Source organism: Coturnix japonica, chromosome Z (genome assembly GCF_054131305.1).
Source record: "Coturnix japonica strain WE chromosome Z, WE-NBRP24, whole genome shotgun sequence".
In the NCBI taxonomy this organism is placed as follows: domain Eukaryota; kingdom Metazoa; phylum Chordata; class Aves; order Galliformes; family Phasianidae; genus Coturnix; species Coturnix japonica.
Window position 1 is genome coordinate 26,423,112 of NC_140702.1, and position 23,585 is coordinate 26,446,696.

At 38.6% G+C, this 23,585-nt stretch overlaps 1 protein-coding gene across 2 annotated transcripts; it reads right to left on the reverse strand.

Moving 5' to 3' along the window:
* Positions 1-1,182: 1,182 nt before the first annotated feature.
* Positions 1,183-22,248, reverse strand: NREP (neuronal regeneration related protein). 2 transcript variants are annotated; one of them, XM_085529863.1, is made up of 5 exons: positions 22,129-22,248; positions 21,978-22,025; positions 20,476-20,532; positions 6,825-6,902; positions 1,183-2,854 (listed from the first exon to the last, which is right to left on the reverse strand). In XM_085529863.1, the coding sequence occupies exons 3-5, from the start codon at positions 20,476-20,478 to the stop codon at positions 2,729-2,731; spliced, it is 207 nt and encodes a 68-aa protein (XP_085385989.1). In that variant the 5' UTR covers positions 20,479-20,532; positions 21,978-22,025; positions 22,129-22,248; the 3' UTR covers positions 1,183-2,728. The 2 variants fall into 2 exon arrangements, with proteins under 2 accessions (XP_085385989.1, XP_085385988.1); XM_085529862.1 differs by lacking the exon at positions 22,129-22,248 and having other exon boundaries at positions 21,978-22,045.
* Positions 22,249-23,585: the final 1,337 nt, after the last annotated feature.

The window sequence follows — 23,585 nt, forward strand, 5'->3', positions numbered from 1 at the left end:
AGGTGATAAATTCGGTCACATCCAGCTGGCGACCAGGCACTAGTGCTGTTACCCAAGGGTCAGTATTGAGGCCTGTCCTATCCAATATCTTTACTGATGACTCAGATGAGGGGACTGACTGCACCCTCACCCAGTACATCTGCAGATGGAGGAAGTGTTGATCTGCCTGAGGGTGGAAGGACCTACAGAGGGATCTGGACAGGCTGGACCACTGGGCTGAGACCAATGGGATGAAGTTCAACAAGATCAAGTGCCAGATTCTGCAATTTGGCTACAACAACCCCAGGCAATGTTGCAGGCTCCAGGCAGAGAGGCTGGAAGACTGTGTAGAGTAGAGGAACCAGACCTGGGTGTATTGGTTATTGCTCGGCTGAACATGAGACAGCAGTGTGCCCAAGCAGCCAGGAAGGCCAATGGCATCCTGGCTTGTAACAGAAAAAGGGTTGCAAGCAGGAGCAGGGAAGTGATTATCCCACTATACTCAGCACTGGTGAGGCTACACCTTAATTGCTGTGTTCAGTTTTGGTCCCCTCAATACAAGAAAGACATTAATGTTAAAATAAAGGCAGTAAAGCCAGTGAGGGGTCTGAAACACAAGTCTTATGAGGAGCAGCTGAAGGAACTGGGATTCTTTAGTCTGGAGGAGGCTTGGGGATGACGTTATTGATCTCTATAACTACCTGAAGGAAGGTTGTGGTGAGGTGGGGGTCAGCCTCCTCTCCTATAGGGCAAGACAGAATGGCTTCAAGTTGTGGTAGGGGAGATTCAAGTTAGACGTCAGGAAGTACTTCATCTCCAATAAAGTGGTCAGGCACTGGAACAGGCTGACCAGGGAGGTGGTGGAGTCACTGTACCTGGAGGTGTTTGAGAAATGTTCAGCTGCTGTACTGCGGGACATGGATTAGTGTGAAATATTGGTGATAGGTGGACAGGGTTGGACTAAATGGTCTCAGAGATCTTTTCTGATCCTGGTGATTCTATGATTCTATCATTCTATGATTCTATGATTATTCCCAGATCCACTTCAGTTATCTTAGTGGCAATTGTTTAGCAGGCAACAAAAGGAATCACCTTTTGGATCAACCAGTATTCCTGAAAAAAAAATGATAGTCATGTAAAGAACAGGCGTAAAACTAGCTAAAGGAGCGCTCACGTTAGAATAAAGAAGCGGAGACATCATGGTTACCATTAGAGCTTGCATATTTATTGAACAAATCCTACTAAAATAGCTAAAATACATTGGGTACTTGTAGTGCATTATTAAAGATCACATTGTTACAAAAGCCTGCATTTTCAGCAGTACACAACTGCAACTATACATAAATGCCACAACTGCTGAATATTATCTGCTGCTCTATATACAGCACAATAGATGAATCTAATCTATTGGAAAAGAAAAGAGATACAGAAGGAGAGGAAAGGAAAGAAACCGAGGAAGTGCAGTGCATGCATTGGTATTTAACAGTCAGAAGCTAAAACAGTTCAGAACAAGGCCTGCCCTGTGAAAGGAAGAGCTAAAAGACAGAATTATATAAAAAATTAAGGTGGGCTTTCAGACTGTGTCTAACACAACAACATCCCATGAGTAAATGATACTGCTTAGTTTTGTATTTTGTGTTGTTTTGTATTGATAGATATCTGGGAGCAAGAACAAAAATGTAAACCTCGTGTGTTGACAGTGCTGTGGGAATGTACTCTTTTCCCCTATAGGACTTCACCTCTCAGAAGTCTGCAGTAGGTTTCTTACAATATCCCCTATTTTATGTATTAGAAGAGGACTTCAAAACTTGTCCTGCTTCCAAAAAGGCCTTTAAAAATGACAAAAATCAAAAGAGATTTTGAGAGGTTGCTTAAAAATTATTGCTTGTTTTTCTCCATTAGGTGGATAGGAGTCAGAAAGGAGATTTTATATAAATTACAGTTTTGTGATTGCTCCCACTGTAACTGCAAGTTTGTGAGTGGACCCTGACAGGGAATCAGTTCCTCACTTGAACGCTATAAGTAGTTACTCACCTACAGCACTGAATAAGAAAGCCACACTGAAGACACAAGTAAACAAGTCAGTCCAGTCTAAAGAACAACATTCAGAAAAACAAAGTACCAACACCTTCTCAGAACATGGAAATAAAAAATAACTCCATCAGAGCTACCTTGCCAAGGAGCATATTTAAAGTCCAAAATAGCACCATTCATCAGTGTCTCAAATCCCGTGGCAGCATCACAATCACTTACCACAAGGAAACCATGAGTTTCATACTACTTCTATACATCAAAAGAGTACATGGATAAAATATAGAGATATACAGACAATTGATGAAAATAAACTACTAGGTTCATTACATCTAAATGAAAAAAAGGGGGACTCTCAGCCTCTGCAAAAAGCAGTTAGGGATGATGAAAATGGAGAGAGTAGTTTACCGGTTTCATGTAAGCAGTGGAGTTTGAGTAGTGGAAGACATTGCTGTGGTAGAATCAGGCCTGAGGGCCCACCTGTAATGTTTGTAAACATGGATTCACAGTGTGAAATTCTGAGAGCTTTCGCTTGAGTCAGAATGTTAAACCTAGTTTTATGGTACACATTTGTCCACTGTTATTCTCTAAAGCAAGGCTCAGAGTCCCATAGTTTCTTCTTACACTTGATGATTTACACAGAAACAATTCCCAATATATGACACCATGACCTCATCAAACCCATACACCATGTGTGATACAAATGGAAAAATCATGACTAAAAAGTGTAGAGGTAATTGATTTTGGTGAAATGGTGTCCATCCCCATTTACTGGAGCACAGCATGCCCCTTCCACTTCACCTTCCTTCTTGCGATTTACTTCCTTTGAGATGGGAAGACATCCCTGTGGAGAGGAAAAACAGCATTAGCTGTGATTCTCTGAAGTATGCCTGGTGGGTCTTCCCTTCTCACGTACTAAGGTATTCAGCATCCCCTAACTTTGATTCAGAAGTAAAAACCTACTAAACATACCTTAATCAATTGTTAATACTGATGCCACTGAAGGGAAAAGATTGTTACATACCAGGCAAGCTATGCAACATCTAAGGAGAAGTCTTTTCTGAGGCTGAGCAAGTGTGCCACAGCAGACAAAGGATTTCAGTTAGGTCAGCAACAGCCCTCCACCAGGAAGACTGTCCACTTGGTGCAGCTGGGAATACCCCAGCCATCCTAGCAAGTTTAGAGGGGAAGATGCTCTGAAGACCCAACCTTTTCAACAGATCACCATCGATGATACATTCCTACACTACGCAACACAAGCTTTCTTGTGCCCACCAAACCAAGGAATTTCAGTGCCCTTTGTAATGGCTGGGGTTGCTCAGGCCTACAGCTGCACAGGCAGATGCGTGTGCAGTACTTCTGGCATTATTACAAATATGGCCATGACCAAGCAATTACGAATTTTGCACATACGCAGCAGAGAATGCAGGTGAGTGTCTCAGTATAATGAATGAAAAAGTCAAGGCCACCACTCAACAGAAAGTACTGAGCAGCCACTAAAAATATAACTCAGTACTAACACAAGTGAGAAAAACACTGCCCAGATTACTATTTTCAAACAAATTACCTTGCTCATTTGTTTCTATAACCCAAGCTCTGTTTTGTGGCTCCAGCTGCCTCCAACATAAAATTGTGTCTGAGTTATGAAAGATTATTTCATTACTGAGAGAACTTTTTGCAGATTAACCCTCTAATTTTTTAAACACCTTATGTCTTATGCATCTAGCATACACTAATAAGAGACTTTTCTGTAATACTTCATTGAACAGAACACTTATCCTTTCCATATTGGGAAATCAAAGGCTCTGTAGTGTAATACCGTGGTATCTGAAAAATTAAGGAAGCAGTATGCCCTGTTACCCACCTACCTCTGAGACCATTTCATTAGACTGAAGCCTAATCAGCAACATGAATACCTGTTTCAGTTCAAGCCTCAGTAGGAGGCCTAAAGGCTAAGTACAAGCTTAAAATACTTTGCTAGTGGTATGTCACTATGGCATCTTAAACAAAAATAATGTGCTTATTAGCCATACATTCCAAGGTTTTGAAAAGATCTGTGTTCTGGTGTTTTTTGTTGTGTGTTTTTTGTTGGTTTTTTTTGTTTGTTTGTTTGTTTGTTTTGTGTGTGTGTGTGTTTTTTGTTGTTTTTTTTAAGTGTGTATTTAAGAGCTCAAAGTTGTAACTGTTTTATTGATTTTAATATATATTTTAATATGTTATATTTTTAATACATATTGATCAAATAAGATTATTTTAAAAGTTTGTTTAAGAAACAAAAATTTTCTTCTCCAAGTACAATTATTCTGACAGCAGGGTTTTGAGTTTCTGAATCAGAAACTGAACAAACAGCAGGATCACAACTACCTACAAAGTGCAGTTTTCAGGGTCTTCCCTCTTCTTTTCTCTTTTGGCTCTTCAGAGCCATAACTTTCACTGGAATGTCCATATTTGTCATATTTGCGAGCGTTAAGAATGAAGCCACACTAAGGCTTTCCTACCGCATTTATCACAGATAACAGGCTAAATTCTGCTCTGAGGCACACAGCTTGCCTTGGGGCTCTGCACTGCAGCCAACCAAATTTTCAGCCTGAAAAGGCTGAAATCCTTCCCTTAGGGAAAAACGGTGCCCACACCCATAGGGACATCAGAAACTTACAAACTGCATGGGTTTCACTCAGTAGAAATGCACAAGTCTGCTAGCTGCAGAAGAATTAGTAGAAACATGATCTTGGCTGTGTTAGAAAGAGAGTGGAGAGTGAGAAAATGATGTTTAAATTCTAGTGACTGTACAGGTACGTTCCCTCAACGGACACCAGAAAAGTCCACCCATGGGACATTTTTGCTCTTTTGTTAACTAAATTTGCTGTGTGTCATTACAGGATATGAGAATTAGAAACTGACATATGCAAACAGGCACACCACACAGTCCAATGGTCTGGGCAAATTTCCAAAAGTATTGTGTTGGGCAGTTCCTTTTCAGCTGTAAAAACAATCTCAGTACTGAAATTCCGCCATACAATCATAAGATTAAAAGTCCCATATGACCCTGCTGGGTCGGGAAATAAGTTGTCTTTAATAAATGTATCCTTTTATGCTTGTTGGTTGCATGAGGGGGAAAAAAAATAAAAACAAACAAACAAAAGTGAAACAAGAAAAAATTTTAAAAAAAAAAAAGGAAAAAGGAATTTTTTTTTTTTTTAATTAACTTTATTGATTTTCATTCATTCTTTCAGTAGCTCAACCTGTTTGGCACTATAAAGGAGTACATAAAATGTTGAGTTGCAGAAGGGCTGAGCAGTTTCTGCAGTTCTCTCAAGAAATTTATCCTGATTAATTTTATAAGCGTGGTTAAAAATAATTAGATTCCAGCAACACTGGGTTTTTGTTAAAGTTTCTCCACGAGAAACTGGATTGTGTGCAGCTAATATTTAAATTGCTTCTGAAGATTAACTGTGAAATAAACTGAAAACTGCTTCTAAGCTTATGCCAAATATCTTCTGAAGAACTGCATAAAGGTCAGAATGGTAGTGAAAAATCAGGAATGCAATAACTTTAAAGGAAAAAAACCACCCTATAACACTGTATAGTTCAGAAGGCTATCCCTTTTAATGATTTTCTTCTTTCCAAGATATGTACAACATAAAAACATGGCTTCTCATAAAGCCAGTAGAACACAGCATTGCTACAAAATATGTTGCACATAGCTCATAACTTTATTCCAGATAATTAATAAAATTAGCTAAAATTGACCACGTTTGACCAGTTGGTATCTTTGTTTTAATCTGGCACTGCTATGAGCATATTCAGATGAACTTTTAGAACACTCTGAAGGTTAGGAATGGCAGTCCTATCATATATGTTAATTTAAAGGAATCAAATTCAAATGAGTCAGTTCAACTATAAATTTTAGAACTTCCTTTATGAAGAAATATAAGTAAAATGTAGAGTTATCAAGATTTTGCTAAGAAGGAGCCGGAGTCTAGATAGTAATGGAAATTTAATCAAAACAGTTTTCCATGTGCTTTTATTTGCTGACCTTGCAGGGTTTTTTCCCAGACTTTGAGTCATTAATGAATGAAAAACGAGAATAAAACAGTTCTGAACAACTGTTCTACTTTCCTATGCAAATTTTGAATTCAATTTGGGATTAATGAAACCAGCAATGGTAACAGAACAAAATCTTATCAGTCATGTCTGATAAACCACATCTTCTGACCTTCAAACTTAAATGTCATGCACTGTAAGCTTGTTATTTAAGCCAGGTAAGGCACAAAATTTCACAAAGAAGAACAACAGCCCCCCTTCCTTTCCTGTACATGATCATTTCCTCTTTGTTAATAAGTGACAACTGCCAAAACCAAGCATTCAAAACTCAGATGTCAAGCCTGAAAACTCATCAGACAGACTTAAAAAATCTGAATTCTTGAAAGTTAACGCCTCCTTTCTGGTATGTAGCCAGTAAGAGTCCATGTTTCATTTTAAAATGAAAGCTGAAATTCTCACTTAACTGCTTGGCTCATTGAGCCTAGACTTCAAGAAAAACAGAATATCATAAGACTCGTGGTGGAATCATGAAAGCTGACTACTCTCTTGAAACAGTCATATAATATAATCCATTGAACTGTCAGTGTTCTGTGGCTTGTTGGTTTCTTCTTTCTTTCTTTCTTTCTTTCTTTCTTTCTTTCTTTCTTTCTTTCTTTCTTTCTTTCTTTCTTTCTTTCTTTTTTTTTTTTTTTTTTTTTTTTTTTTTCTCCATCAGAAAACTTTCATCTTAGTAAACTGTTAGATGAGAGAAATAACATAAATAACTTTACCTTTAGAAATCCCCCATCTCCATGGCTGGTTGGAAAGATTTTCTGGCTAACCCAAATCGTTTGCCTTGGCTGATAAACCTGTAGCGACACAAATACATACAGTTTTAGGACAGGAGGGATGAATGAAAATGAGTGAATGAAGACAATAAAGATGATTACCTTTACTTAATTACAGGAGACAAGGGGAACACAACTTTGACAATCCTTTAACACTGAACTGTGAACTGGAACTTAATACCCTCTAAGTACATTGAGCATTGTTATAATCTTGTGTCAATACCCAATATTTTAGACTTCAAAGGATCTCCAACGCATTGTATAAGATAAATGAGCTGTCAGCTGGCGTTAGTGGTTATGGTACCAACCTAGTGTCGCTCTGTGGCAGTTTCCTATGCAACCATAGGAGAAATGTTCTGATTTATCCTGCCTGAGATAAGCATGCTTCTCCTGGGCCCTCCCCACAAATAAGAGGTTAACTTACCAGAAAAAGATTGAGATTCATGGCAGGCAATAGCCTAAAGTGGGCAGCTGGAGCAAATGCTAAGCAAAAATATTTCAGTTACTACCATGAGTCTGAGCTGGAAACCCCCTATACTTCAGACCCTCATCTTCAGAATGAAGACCAGAACATGTATCCATCTCACTCTCCTTAAGCTCTGAAGTGAAAATTACAAGTTGTATACAACACCGAAGACCTTAAATTTGTTTCCCTGGTGGGTCTGCCCAAGGGGCCTTTGGTTTAAAGAATACAACTCTTTCTGCAAGGTGCTTGAATATCTAACAGTTTCAAGCTGAACATGATTAATTACAGCATTCAAACTTGTTCACACCTTGGGAATAAAAATGTGCATTGTCAATGAAATTCCTAGAGGACAGGCTTAATTCGCCTGCATGCCATTGTATTTGTATTGAAGCCTGAGAAATATTTTCATTTCTGTATAGCTGCGCTTTGAATAGTTGTCACAACTGGACTGGGTGTAGCTTGAAGAAATTATTTTGAGATTATTTAAATCATCATTTGAAGAGAAAACTTAAAACTCTACTATAAAGTAGGAAATGAAGGAGAGAAATTTAAAGCATAAGGCCTGAGGCAATGCCTGCTACAATTCATCCTTCTACGATTTTCAGTGCAGTGCTGCCTACCAATTAGAGCATCAGGAGTTATTTCATACTTGGGACTACTGCATGATCTCAAAAAAGCCAGTCATGCTCCCCAGCTATGGCTGACATAGGATAACACAGAAAGTGCTCTGTGATTTCATTGGCTAATGTTCTCTTTGAATCTCTGAGACACTCTAATGAAAGATAACACATAAACCCTGAGCTCTCCTGTTGATATTTATAATCATTGACTATGCAACCTGTACCTATGCCTTCATATTATTTACGTAGTCATATTCATTGTGTGAAAGCTCATGACATGAAGTAGAAACAAGGCATGCACATAAAATGGGCAAATACACAAAAATGTGTATTTTCCACCAGAAGGAAAGTATAAGGAACAAAAAATATTATTAATTATGATGAATTTGTTTATTTTCCAACGAGTCTGGACCAGATTCAGGTTAGTGTATAGGTCTTGTACTCTATATTACCAATTTAAAAGAAGTAAAATAACACCTGACACAAAAGGAGTCTTTAGACATGCATTCCTAAGAGCTTCAAGAGGCTGCAGTTTGAAGGTGTGCTTTAGGCATCAGACAGGGAGAGAAAGATGTAAACTGTAAGATACAGCAACTACTCTCCAGGCGGTGCTTTTCAAAAGCAACTACTGTGGCCAACACTGTAAGATAAAAAGGACCTGGACCTCCTTCACATGCTGCTAAGTCCTGAACTGTGGTAACAAAGAGTTTTCACTACCTGTCTTTGGAACAGTTTTGAAAGGCCAAAGAATCTCAGCTTGGACTGTCTAAGTAGAGGAAGTTACTGGAATGAAAAAAAAGATGCCCACAAGGAAAATCCCACTCAGGATTTTGTATAACCCACCAGGAGTGGAAAAGAAAAAGTTAAAACAAAAAAAGACATCTTGGTATTTTGCCATGCTGTCTGTCTTACAAAACACAGAAACTTCTTTTACATTCAAATATACCGATACTATGAATAACACAGCAAGAACATTAAGTCAACAACAGCATCTTGAAACAGCTGATGTAAACACTGCAACATGAAAGATGATCTACAGGGAGAGAAGAAGCTCAAAGCAATGCTTCATTACAAAACAGGACGTAAGGCTCACTGCATTCCAGCTGTTACCATAAGCAAGCACTTCAGATAAATGCTTTCATTGATACACACCATCCTCTCATTTCTTAGTTCTTCCTGTATGACTACTATGAGAATACAAGCTGGCTTAAATAGCAGAGAACATCAGGATTTAGAAAAGAATTACAGAACTTTAGGATACATTGAAAATTGAAAATTGAAGTTCCTGCAAGTTTAAACAATGCGAAAGAGCACTATGCTGACTCAAACTGATAGCCTCTCTCATTAGGGGAACATTAAGCAAGTAAAGTTTAACTATAAATCGTCAAAGTGGATCACTTCTAAATATCTGACTAACAGCGTTATTAGCCTTGGAAGAAACTCTTCTGGCAGAACATGTGATACACAAAACTTTCACTTTCAGAAGTCAGAGAAAAAGCAACCAGCTGGTGTGGGACATGTTGTCTGAAGTAGTGTTCCACAACAACAGTTCTGACCAAACACTGAGGCCAACCATCCATAAGGAGTCATGACCTGTAAATAACATATTTTCAATTTTTTACCCCACTTTCTTGGAAAAAATAAAAAAATAAAAAAATAAAAATTACTACTATAGATCAGGAAACACAAAGATGAAGAAAATGAAAACCTAGTTTATTTAGGTACTACAGCATTCTTTTCTCCATTGTTCAGCAAACCAAGAATCCTCTTTCTGCTACTGCAAAAGTTCTGTTTAACCAACATTTCAAAACTGGAATGCCTATTCTTCCATAATGAGCCAGTGAACCTTCCATAAACCTCTGTCCTCTTTAGGAGCAATAGTAAAGGAGCACAGACTTCTGCCTACCTTAAAAACAGACAGGTAAAAAATTTTTACAGAGCTGGAAGTAATTTACTGTACCAGTTAAAATGCTAAAATGATTCCTTACTACCCACTCTCCATCCCTATATATGAGAAGCATCTTTCAAACAGTCAGAAACATTCACCGTGAGGAAAAACAAAACAAAACAAGACCAGATTTAAGATACTCTAAACTTAGTACAATGAGCACTGTTAAGCATTTCTAAGTTTATTATAGTCAAAAAAAATAAGCAAGAAAGACCCCAGAATTACTTTTCCTATCCCTTTCTTTTTTTTTTTTCCCTCTCCCTCTCTCTTTCTTTTAATGTGGGCTACAACACAATCCCTGTTCAAGTCCATCTCAATCTAGATTCCCAAACTAGAAGCTTAAGAGAAAACCAACCACTCTGAGTGCAGCAGGAGTCATCTTTTGAGTGAGAAGTTTCAGTTCACTTCTTGTAATAAAAATCAATTAACGGTAGAAGGTGGGGGAGGTTGACTAGAATTATAAGAAGAACACTGTGAATCCCTAAGGTCTGGTAACTCTGCACTAGCATACCTAGGGGGAAAAAAATAAAAGGAAAATTTTTACCAGATGGATTATCAGTCTTCCCTCAGACACAAATGGCCATGGGCTGGAGAACAGGGAAGTGTAAAAAGGCAGATGTATATGTTGAAGAGAAGGAAAGAACATATCACCACACCACTCTCATGGTGCACCAACAATGCACTCCTACCATTCTGAAGGCATTTCTATACCTCTATACCTTTAAAGTAGATCAGAGCTTTTTCACCACCACTGCTTTGTGGTGCTATAACACAAATCAACAGCACTAGGACTCTAGAAGAAAGGTTGTCTACTGTCTCCCTTCTGTCTGTTCTCACCTCACTCAAAAAGCAACCCGGAGATCTTCTCCAATTGTGTCTTGATGTATTTTGTATTGCAAAATTAGAACACTGTTGCCTGCTAAGTTGAAACAGTTATTTCTTGGCAGTTTTTTATGACTTTTAGAAACCAGCCCACTTGAGAAGTAACATGTACTTCTATATCCCCCAAATGACTCCTACTGCAGTTAAAATTCTCCTCATAAACAATAGTCCACCAGCACCATACAGATGCATGAACAGTACCAGTTCTTTTAACATAAAATAATTTGTTCTGTTAAGGAACTGATAAATTCTAAACAAAACCCAAAGAAAACCTGTGCTAGGATCAATGCGTGCTTTATCATTTCTGAATTGAGCTGATACAACTATCTGCAGGAGTTTAAGATTGTGAAGGAAGCATTATGATAGCCTATGACACTAATTTCCTCCATGTCCCAAATCTTGCATGCAATATTTAATACATATAGCAACTGTCAGCTGAATAGTTGCTGCTTCTCAAGAATTTAGTTGGGTGACAGACATTCTGCTGCCAGTCAGCTTTGTCTTCTGAATCTTCCTGAATGCAAGGACACCAAGTGTACTCATCATCTTTCAAATAAAGAGGAGCACTGTCAGTGAAGTTTCAGTAAAACTTCTTTTTAACTTCTGTTCAAGAAGCTGAAGTCACAGTCTTGATAGGCTGTTTCTGAAACACAATTACGGAGGAAGCTTTCCCTATTAAATCATCAGGAACCACAACTTTCCCTAGTTAAAATGCAACTTAATGAACTTAAGTGATTTAAAAATGCTTTGATCAATAGCTCAGTAGGTTTGAGGTCTCTCTGTTTTGTATACATGATTGTATTTTCTGCATGGCTCTGCATCACAAGTCTGAGCTTCTGGTTGAGGTATTAACAGTTATCCTAGTAAGTTATTTATTAGCTATTTTTGCATTTTCAATGTATTGTCAGGGCAGGAGATTTTTCCTAGCAATCACACTTTCCACATCAACACCATAAGCATTCAAAACTCAGTGGGAGAAATAAAAAGGTTTTTTTTTAAGGTCGCTTCACACATCTTTCGCACTGCAAATAAAAGTAGATAAATGGTTGGAGAGAGCTGATGAATAATTATGCTTTTGTTCTCTTCCAGACTGGGACTAATCCAAGTAGTTTACCTTTCTGAGTAGTCCTTACCTGCCCACTACAGTAAGAATTAACACATGACAGTATATTGGCAGAACATAGCAAGTCATCTGCACACCTGAGCTTGCCTTTTAACTTTTGTGCATCAGCATCCTTTTCTGCCTCTGCCTTTTCATGGGGAAGTTATTAACTTCTGTGTTTTATTCCTCCCCATCTGATGACTCAAAATCACAACCCCAAAGAGATGAAAAAGACTAAATGAGACAAGTACACTCTCCCTTGCATCTCCCTCCCTGTGCTGTACATGAATTAGCAAGTTTATTCATTAGGTTCTTGTTTCAATTTTATGTTTGGTTTTTGATATCTTTTTTTCTGTAGTCCTTGTTCATCATTTCTTCAGTTTCTGCCAGTTTTACAGAACTAGATGTTACCCACTATTTCTCTAAGCAACATAAGGAAGTGATCTTGGAAGTAATTTTCCTATATTTAAAACTTCTCATAAAAAAACATCATCATCATCCATTATTTCTTTCATTGCTTTTAAAGCTTGTATTCTCCAGGTTACACTGAAGTTATTTCTATGTAGCCTTCTATGTTGGCTCATCTGCATCAGCTTCTTCAAAGATATCACATTTGTCTTAATCTACACTGCATAGCATGATTTTTTTTTTTATACATATGTGCTTGCAGAATGCCATGTCATATACAAGAAAATAATCTGAGTGATTGTGCAAAATTTACTAAAATATATCATCTTAAAGACTATTTCATCTTACTGCCTCATGGCCTCTTGCTGCAGAAAAAGATATTGGTACAGGCTAAGCAAGCATATTTTGCCACCAAACAGTCTCTTACCTGACTACTGGCCTCCAGAACTGAGCAAATACAGTGTTCAGGAGGGGAAAAACAAGCTAATCTAGCTTGAGTATGTAGTCAGCACATTCCTGCCAAATTCTTCAGCTGGTAAGAGCCCCTAACAGAAATGTTAGCAGCCTTCTGACATACATGATTGAATGAGGTTAGTTACAGAAAACAGTTTGTTCTCCCCCAGAGAGAAACCTTCCCCACACCATCTGAGCATAATGTAATTTTTAGGCAGAGAGATCAATTTGGACTTTCCTGTACTAGTCTGGATGAATTTAGTTTGTATGCTACAAGTGCACTCATGCTGCTCTTTTTCTTCATTAAGCATGCAAAAACCATAGCAGAGCATTGTTAATATTTACCATGCATGTGAAGAGTAAGATGAAAAAAAAAGTAAAATAAAAATAAAAACAGAAATTAAAAAGAGTGGTACATTGTGAATGTTGTCATAAACATCCAACTTCTGTCTGAATGCATGAATTTAGCAAACATTTTTATTATCAAAGTATCACGCTTCTTGAAAGGAAAAGAAATGCAATTATTTCAGAAGAACAGAAAGAAACAAATGTGTATTTCATGGAAAGTTCCATTAGCCAATAAAAAGCTGTAAACTGCATTATTCCAACAGTGACTTTGAGTACAGACTCTGAAATGATTCAACATTACAGAAGGCAAATAACAAAATAAGCCCTCAGAAAAACGAACTCCAATACCTGCCTGAAACTTAAAAAAGTATCTGAATATTGGTTACCTCTGAGTTCATCATTGGTCTTCAAGCACAACCAAATAGAGAAATATTTAAGTAGTAGCCATTTGTATCTTTGCCTAATGGTAACTGCAGAAGTAGATGCACTCTACGTCTCCCTACAGAGTCGGGTAAACAGCAATGTTGAGGACTGAAGGTGGCATGCCCAAGCTCCTCACTAGTTTCATACCCAGTACTGAAAAATTACTAGAGTAATACAGGAGGGGGAAAAAAAAAAAAAAATGGAAATTTTGGTCATGGGCTGACTGAAAGTCCACTCAGCCCAGTCTCCTCACTGCATAAAATTTTGGTTCTAGGGGAAAGGCCAGCAAGAACAGTGGCCAGCAAAGGTATCCTGGACAAAGAACAAAAGGAAAAAGCCCTGAACACTCATTTCTACAGTGTGACTTCCCAGACTCCTCCTTCCAATTTTGAGTTACACAGAGTGCATACACTGAGCTAAACTTCCAAAGCATAAGCCATGATATAATTTCCTACAAATTCTCTAAATTAATATAACTTCAGAGGACTTAATGTACTGACTGCTTTGGGCTAAGATGTTTTTGGGGCTGTCATTTTTTTTGTTTAAATTTCTCACATGTACCAGAAAGATGAGTAGAAATTCATAGTGATTTTGTCCTCTAAGTGGAGGAAAGTTCATAGCCACTGCCACCTGCTCTCCTGCGGAGCCTAGCAGTTAAAAATTCCTTCATGAGATTTCAGTCCTTTTCACAAACAACATATTTCAGGCAAGTATTGAAAGTGCCAGCAATAACCAAGTAAAAGAGAGACAGAACTACACCGTATAGCCAGTACTTACCTCATTAAAAGAGATGAAATGGCCACAATTGATGATATTGTAACAGGTGTTTGAAAGCATTATGGTACACTTAACCTGCACAGTCAGTGCATCAGCCACATTATCAGGATTTAGCATAGCCTAAGTGGTACTCCAAATATAAAACACAACATAAACCGTATCATACACGTCACATCATTTGAAAAGAATAAAATACCTGTGGCTTCTGGGATTGATCCCATCAGGAGACAGATAAGAAAACAACTTTATCTGTCAAGTATTGTTTCTGATTTTCTGTTGCCTTATGCAATGACTTACCTCAGAAAATAAAGGTAAATTTTACCACAAGCTTTTATTCTGCCACCAAGAAGAGTTATTTAAACTCACATGTTTTCATACTGGGGATTTATCACGGATAAATCAATGTTAACATAAAGAAGGAAGGAAGAATTGTTTACCTGTAAATTAATATACTGGAGCAACTATATAATGTAAATATATGCCTTCTAAACATCAATGTTCTAAGATAAAGAGTTCATTTTGACAATGTTCATATTAAGCCAAGGATTATTATACCTCTTGAGAATACACAAAATCCTTTGAAATTTTAAAACTTGTTTCCATTCTATGCAAGTAGACAGACAAGAGCTGTGTTAACAAAATTAATACAGAAACATATCTTCCTGCAGGATGTGCAAATGCTACTTGTTTTGAGGTTGTGGTATTTTGCTTTTTTTCTTTTTTCCTAATATAGTTTTCACAGAAGAAAACATCGGGAAAACTCACAGGAGCATCTAGGCAGGGAATCATTCAGTAGTGTGACAGTTAATGTGCCAGAAAATGCAGTCTAAATTGAACTTCATGTAACCCTCAAACAGTGATTCACAGTATCATTCTACACCAAATATTTGAGAACATCTTTGCACCTTTCCAGATTGCATCCTCAACCAATATAGTTCAGTGAGGTATCAGGATGAATAATTATTTGAAATGAAAACAAAACACAAATATTTAAAAATCCCATCCCAGTCAAGGATACTAACTATATTATACTATTTTTTATGAAGATGCTCGAGGGCTATTAGGTATAGTATCTCTCCCCTTTCTCTATCCATATGCACAGTGACAAGAGCTCAGGTGGAAAGCAACAGTATTCTGACTGAAATAAATAATTGTTGGTTCAGGCTTTCAGTCTCATGACTTAAAAATCAGTACAGTATTACAATAACACAACTGTGTAGCATTACAAGGTGTATACAAATTCTTATTTCTGATTTTCCAGAGTTTCAGTCTGTGAAAAATGTTCAGTAAAGTTTTGTCCTGGAAAAAGTGTTATTTAAACCTCCAAGTCCACATATCAACACTGTTTTCATCAGATAGAACATGCTGGTGCATAGTTGAAAAAAAAATTAGCACCCAGAGGATACATGGTTGAGACTGGGAAGAAATCTATATGGAGAAAACTTTTGTTTTTTTAATGTGCAGATGAGTTGCATCACAGAAATACCCACAATATCTGCTTTGGACAAAAATGAAGTTTTCTTAAACTCCTTTTCATATTTTTCCAGCCATAATTAAGTAAAGGCTTTGTTTTGTTTTTATTTTTCTGCATATTTGAGCACATTTGAGTTAGCAAAAGCACTACAAGTAGTGAATTTTAATTCCTGTATCTGTATTTTAAGCTGCTATGCATTTAATTCTCCCTATGTTTTCAGTAATAAAGGAGCATTGTGCAAAAAAAAACCCAACAACATTTTCGCACTTACTTCTCTTGACCAATTTCCACCCATGGCTACATAGGAGTATAACAGTCCTGCAGGTCCTCTGCGACTCTGAACTACCACAATGGAGATGTCAGTTCCAAATGCAGGCTCAGCAATAACTAACAAAGCAGTATAATTTTCCTCATGCCAGATCAGCAGTTATATTTGCCCAATGTGCTTCTATTATCAGGCTGAACACAATGTCTCATCCTAGTATCTCATTCTTATTCTTCAGAGCATAGGAAAACGCCTGTCTCTGGCCAGACCAGTTCCAAGCTCCATTTTCCTCAAGCAGATCTGAAGCAATCACCAGTCATTTAAACCAAAGTGAAGTCATTTTACAGGCACTGAAAATTAAAATAAAATCTTAAATACAATGTTTGCCTCATAAATATCTTCACTTGATTTACATGATGTTATGAATTTCAGGAAGAAATGCAAAAAGATATGGGCTGGTGATTTTCTTCCCCTTTGTCCAAATGAAGGTTATCACCTGTTCCTGCCTGGATTACTGAAAAGCATCATTTCCTTGACCATTTTCCTTTCCAACAAACTACTGTTCTTTTTCTTCTTTCCTCCTTAAGACTATAAAATTTAGAGAATGCAAATGATCCTGTGCGATAGAACAAGCTGAAAATGGATGCTGATCAGACAGGATATGCTAACATAACTCTTCAGCCCAAATGACCTTCCACTGATATCTTTTGCTTTAGGATATCATAGATATTCCTTACAATTCCTAGCCTTGAGATTCCACGAGAAAGATTCTAAAGCTATTTTGTTTTAAAAGAAAGTTATCTTTCTAATCATGTAAAGTCTTAAGTAAGATATAAAGATGCTGTAGAACATTTTTTTATTGTCAGGTCAGTCAAAATTAAATGATTAAGGATTAATCTATTTACTGATGGATACTTTTACCAACTACTGATAAACCCGTCATTTAAATTCCTTAAGAACAACACTGCAAACTGACAACTGAAGTCCAGAAATTAACTACAGTATGAGCAGAAGAACAGGACATACCTGAGTGGTTGAGAAACCAAACCAAACCAAACAAACAAAAAACCACCACCAACAAAAACCAGAACACATTTTGAAAGGTCTAAAATACCTTTGTAATTTCCTTCTTTAAGGAAGAGAGGGAGGGTGAGGGAAGGTGTGGCGAGAGGACAGCTTATAAGAAAGGGGAAAGTCTCTCCTGGTTTTGTTAGGAGTCTTCTTTAAGGTCAGAGAAAACTGAACTTAGAATTCCCTATCTCAGTCATCTGACAAGAATCTTCATTTCAATGTCTGGATCACATAAGCCAAACAGCTTCTAAAACCCTCTGTTTTTTTGTGGCAGTTTGTTTGTTTTGTTGTTTCTTGGTATCTAATAGTTTAAAACCTTTTTTTTTTATTTTCTTTTCTTAAATAGCAATAAAATCTAAAATTGTCTGTTATGACATAAAGCATTTCCCATGAAGGTGGACTACTAAAATTCCAGTATTTCAAATAAGCCTAGCATGTAAAGTTACCTCAGGACCTCACACACTGCAAATTAAAAAATAAATACTTTTTTTCCTATGTGTGGGCACTTTACAAGCAAATAACACATAAGTAAGGACACGTCTTTAAATGGCACGTATTTTTGTGTAAGATGGCCCAAAATACCCATGAGATGTAACCCAAACTACACTTCTTTGACTTTTTATCTCCCTTTAAATTACTTCTTCAGTATTATATAGCTCCAAGAAAGATTAATTAACCTGCTATGAGGCAGTAGTAATTCCACATCTAGGAACAGAAGCAGCACTGAAAACTAACCAACTAACCTACTACATTGTTGACTTTTTTTGTTTTTGTTTTGTGGTTTTTTTTGTGTTTTTTTTTTTTTTTTAATTGTAAACAGTTTAAGAACATCAAGAAACTGAGACGATAAGACAGTGAAGTTACACCAAGAGTTAATTTGTTCTCACTAGGTAAGTTTATTCTGGTCACTCGTAATTGGTCACTGTAACACTCTGGTCACTGTAAGTTTAGCTAAATAATTAATGAACTTTCAGAGTAGCTACGTAGGGAATAAGCAAAGCATTTTTACCCCCCTTTTTTTATCAAGTTTGGTTGAGCCTGGTGAATGTAACAGCTAAATTCTCACTGAATAGGGAAAGCAGAATAGAATGTTTGAATGTGCTCTTACATTAAAAACAAAGCATGCACTGTTACATTCATGTGTTTCAGTGTAAAAAGTGTTGATATGTAAATAATTTTTCCTGTGCATCAGAACTGCTAAAGAAATGCTTGAAATAAATACCAGAACTGTGCTAAAGCTTGTCCACTGCTGTAAGGAAAGTAAGTCAGTGACCTGACTTCACATCACATCCAGTGATACTGCAACAAAAGTGAAAGAAAAAAAAAGGGAAGGAGAGAAAGGAAGGAAAAGAAAGAAAACAAAGAAAGAAAGGGGGGGGTGGGGGGGGGAAAGAAGTAAAAGAAGCAACGGAAAGAAAGAAAGGAAGTAAAATAGTGTCAGTAGGCAAAGAGATCCTGCCAAGTATCACATCTTAAGCAACTTTCTAAGTTGGAGCAACAGCTCATCTATCTTTCAATACTGAAATACTGAAAAACTATCACAAACAAGTAGAATTAAGAATTTTCATAACAAATACAAAACTTTTCAAAGAAAGCCAGATCAGATTTTGATTTATGTTACATCGCAAAAACAAAAGGTGCATACCCACCTCAGAGAACAAGTGGTAATTACCTATTACTTTCTGTATTTGGATAGTTCTAACTTGTATATTATGTTCTGGCAAGGAGATTGTTTTCACAAAACTGATTTCCGTGACTACCACAGGAACCTTGCTAGATTTACAGGACCATCTGCTGGTAAAAATCAAAGGCTATTTTATGCCTAACAAAACTTAGAATAATTTTTGTTCCAGATATAGGCTTATATTGCACATAACAGCCTGCATACCAGCTCAAAATGTGGGCTGATTGTCACCTTGGTGTTGGTAGAAAAACAGTTTCCTTATCCAGTATTCCACAGTTGTGTGAACAGAATGTATTTTAACATGATTTCTATTCACAGAATAAGTGAATCATTTCCCTTATAATTCCTCACCCCCAACTATTCATTTCTGTACAGATGAGCAAAGCACTTTGATGAAAGTATGTTCCAGAATAGATTAAAACTCCAGAATTTGCAAGTTTATTTTTGCAGATGGGAATGATATAAAATAAGGAGCCTTAAAGGAAAAAAAAAAAAAAAAAAAAAAGATTGCAGATTACATATTTTATTTTAAACATCTTTTGTTTCATCCTCCTCCACATCAAAACAACTTCAAAGGCCCACAAAAGTATAATATAATGCAATTAATTTAACCCAATTTTCATAATAGTATGTCCTTGAAAATATCACGCATTATTTTCCATCATATACAAAAAATAATCTGGGGTCATTCTACTACTTACTCAATTCTAATTTAGGCAAGGTATTGTCCCTTATAAATTAACATATTTTCATCTATGACAGCATTGCACACTAGTAACAATCAAAATAAATCCTATTTATGTCCACATATGCATCCAGGAATAGCTGTGTCTTCAATCAAGAATGCTGCACAACTATAGATCATTTAATTAAATTATGCCTGCTTTACTACTTCCTCTGTAAAGAACTGTCTTTGTCTTGCTGATTTTGAGAGACTCAAACATTCCCAGGGAACGCCATGTTCAGAGAATGTTTAGGTGCATAATCTGTTCCATTCTCAAAATTAATATATGCCAGCAGTAATACCTCAGAGTATAACATATGGATTTTACTCAGGAAAACTATCAGCACAAGAAGCCCTATAGAAAATGGACAAATCTTGTACACTCTTCATAAAATATATCCCAAGTGCTTGCAAGTTCAGTTAGGCCTAGACTTTTTTTTTTTTTTTCCCCTGAAAGAGATTTGTATTACTAAGAAAAGCCATAATCCATAAAACACTACCAAATAATAAAAACTTGTTTGCATCTTCTGTACTTACCTGACATTCCCTAATATTAAATCTGCTTCGTTTACTAAATTACACTGATCTATTTCTTTTTTCTTTCTGGGGGAGGGAGAGTGAAATTAAGTGAAATTACTGGTTATTGTTTTGTCTGCATGTTTTCCTAAAAGTGTTCTGATGTGTATTTTTCACAGTCACCTAAGCATGCATTTTTGCAATTAAATAAGCCTCGCTACACAAAGAGAGATTTCAGATTTTTATTAAAAAATTCCAAGAAAATCAAAGATTCAACATGCGGAGGCTTTCAAGGTACATCCATCAGTGTATAGCAAATTTCCTTAACTTGAAAAAGCTTGTTTTTATAAATGGGAGTTGGGGTGGGAAAGGGTTTGTATTTATTTAAAAAACAAAAACAAAAAAACACTTTGCTAAAACAGCTAATTCTTACCATTTTTAGATTCTGTTAAGTCTTGGGATTGCAGTTTCTCTCAGGTAGCACAAGGATCTGAAAGTAATTTAAAATAAAAAAAAAAAATAATGAAAATGAACAATCAAAACTGTTGCAATATTTAAAAGGTTTTTTTTCTCCAGTGTAACAGTCAGTGCGCCAAGTATAAGCTTTAGTGGTTGAGATTAAAGTTATGCAAATTATTCTAACCACATGTACACTTATATACAATGTTCCTCTGCTCTTCGGTGTTCTATAGGCTTAAATATAGGAAAAAGGAATCCCTAGTACCTGGATTTGTAAAACTGTATGCTATTCATGGCAACTTGGTACTTCTCTGAAGAGTCCTAATGGTTAAGACACCTAAAAATCAGTCAAGGGGACAAAAATCCATCAACCTATGTCTACTGTGAAAGGTGGTCCATTGTTTGCAGGCATACTACAAAGTGTAGTTTTTTTGTCTGTTTGTTTGTTTTTTACAGTTGAGAAGCACAGGCATTCACAATGCAATGGCCCAGAGAGTAGGTATTTTTGGAAATGGCACTGCATTACATAACCTCCAGTTTTCTCTCTGTCTATTCCACACACACACACACTCGCACGCACACACCTATTTTAAACAGGGAGGAAAAAAAGAGTAGGTCCTGCCTCGTTCAAATTACTGCTCTTTCAGCTGAGTTAAATGGTAGCACACCTCCTTCATCAGTTCTCATAAGCTGGAAAAATACAGCCCTCTTCTACTTATAATAGATTTCTTACCTATAGTGTATATGTACAAGATATAATTAGGTATGAGTCATATGTTTACACACAAATACATACATACACGCTGGATAGAAAACTGCAAACTCATATCTATAAATGGACATAGAAACATTTGAAAGAAAGCACATCACAAAATGCACACCAAAATGCATTTAGTTTTGCGTATTTTTTTTTCCCTCTCTCTAAAGAGCCACCCAAAATTTAACTGCTGCACATGCAAAAACGCAGAAGGCTGTTGCAAGAATGACTGCTTTCTAAAAATAAACACCAGCAGCCTGAGAGGAATCCAGTGTCAGGGAGGAGAAGAGGGAGATTCGTTTTACAAGGGAGAAGAAAAGAGACGAAAACCCGATCCTAAAGCCTCGCATGCATGCTAAAAAATCTAAGTGCATAAAATTCAGAAATGCATTTTAGTGATTTCGGAGTGAAAATCCAAAAAAGAAAGGAATTAGTTTTACAAAACCACTCCTCATCTCCCCTTGCATATGTGCAGCACAATCCCCAGCCCAGAAATCCAGCCTCAAAGCACAAAGACAAAGAGTTAAGCACATATACTGCACGTTCTCTCATCTCCTTTAAGAAAGCCTGTTTTGGAAATGTGCACCGAGAGGGTGCTGCAAGCTGCAGCACAGACCAGCTAAGGGCAAAAAAAAGGAAACGAAGATAAAGAAACAAAGAAAGAGAGGATTAATAAAAAGTAAAATGAAATTCTGTGGATTGGAATTGCATATACTTACAGACAAAAGCCCCCGCTCCCTGCTCACTTTCTGTCCTTTCTACATGATCTGAAACACAAATGTGGATTAAAAAAGGGCAGCATGCTACAGAGGGAATTTATAGTTGGGGGAGTGGAGAGCGGGTAGGGGGTGTGGGAAGGAATGACTGCACCTCTTCCAAAGTGCAGCCGTGGAGAAAAAAGGGGGTGGGGGTGGCTGGGGGAAAGTCTCCCTCTCTCTCCCTCTCTCTCGGGCTAGGATTTGGTTGCCAGCGCTGCTTCTATTGAACAATGAGCTAATTCTGATGGTAGCTGGCTGCCCGCCAGCTCCCCCCTCCCCTCCCGTCCCCTCCTTACACATACACACTCCCCTCCGCCCGCCTCCCCCGGTCCCCCACCCCCTACCCCCTCCTTTTCCCTCCCTCCCCCCGCCCGCTGCTGCAGCGCCAGACTGCTTAGTCTGCAATAATCCGCAGCCGCACGTCCCCGCGCTGTCTGGCGGCCAGGCCAGCGACCGCCCCGCCGACGGCCGCAGCGCACGGCAAGGGAGGCGGCGCCCCCCGGGGCTGTGAGGGGAGCGGCCAGGCGAGGCGAGGCGAGGCGAGGCGGCTGTTGGTGCTGTTGGTGCCGCTGGTTCTCTCGAGCCGTTGCGGGGTTGGGCGGCGGCCAGGCGCGGAGCGGGACTGGCGTGCAGAACGGCCGCGGCCCGCTGCCAGAGCCCGGGAGCGGAGCGGCGCGGAGCCGCGCGGCGCGGGGGAGGGAGCAACCACATACTGTAATAATAACCCTGCGGCAGCGGCTGCAAAGGGCATCTGAGGAGAAGGGGAGGGAGACGGAGGCGGCCGCCCGCCCGCCGCTTCGCCACGCCGGTGCCCGTCTGAAAGAAAATGGTGGGCGGGAGCAGGGGGGCGCCGCGCCGCGGGACCCCGAGAGCCGCCCCTCAGTGGCGGGCAGCCCGCTGGGAGACGAGTCTCCGCTCCCCGCTGGCGTTCCGGTCCGAGCGGCGGCCGTGGCTCTGGCAGCCGTGCTGCGGAGGCACAGGTGCACGGAGCCCGCCCGCGGCCGGGACCAGGCGGTGACGCGGGGCGGCAGGGCAGGCCTGGCCGCAAAGCCAGGTTCGTGCGTGCCTGCGGCGGGCGCAGGAGCGGCCAGGAGCACAGCCGAACCGCACTGCGCGTCCCACAGTGACCGTGAGAGGACCCGAGTCCGAGCTTAGGGGCAGAGTGAGGCAGGAACGGCCAAGCAGAGCGCAACATGGTGGCTCGGAAGGCATCACAAAGACTCCCGCGATGACAGCAAGAGCGGAGTGCAGCACTTTGGCAAGGAGATGATATGCTGCTAAGTAGCTTTACCCCTTTATATATAAATATATTTCTGCTACACAGAAATATGTGATAAAAAAGAGAAGTGCCCCTTTACCCTGCAGCACGTGCAGCTGTCTTCCTTAAGGTTAAAGGAGCATGAAATCATACATGCTGCGGGCAAGGTGAGAGCTCAGCTTCCTCTGTTTGTGTTTTTTGAACAGTGAACCTTGTTTTTCGAGTTCACTTCTATTGAACTCCTCATGAAACTGCACTTTTTGGTGGTCCACGCAGGATTTCCATTTGTTTGATGTACAGTGCATGTTTGA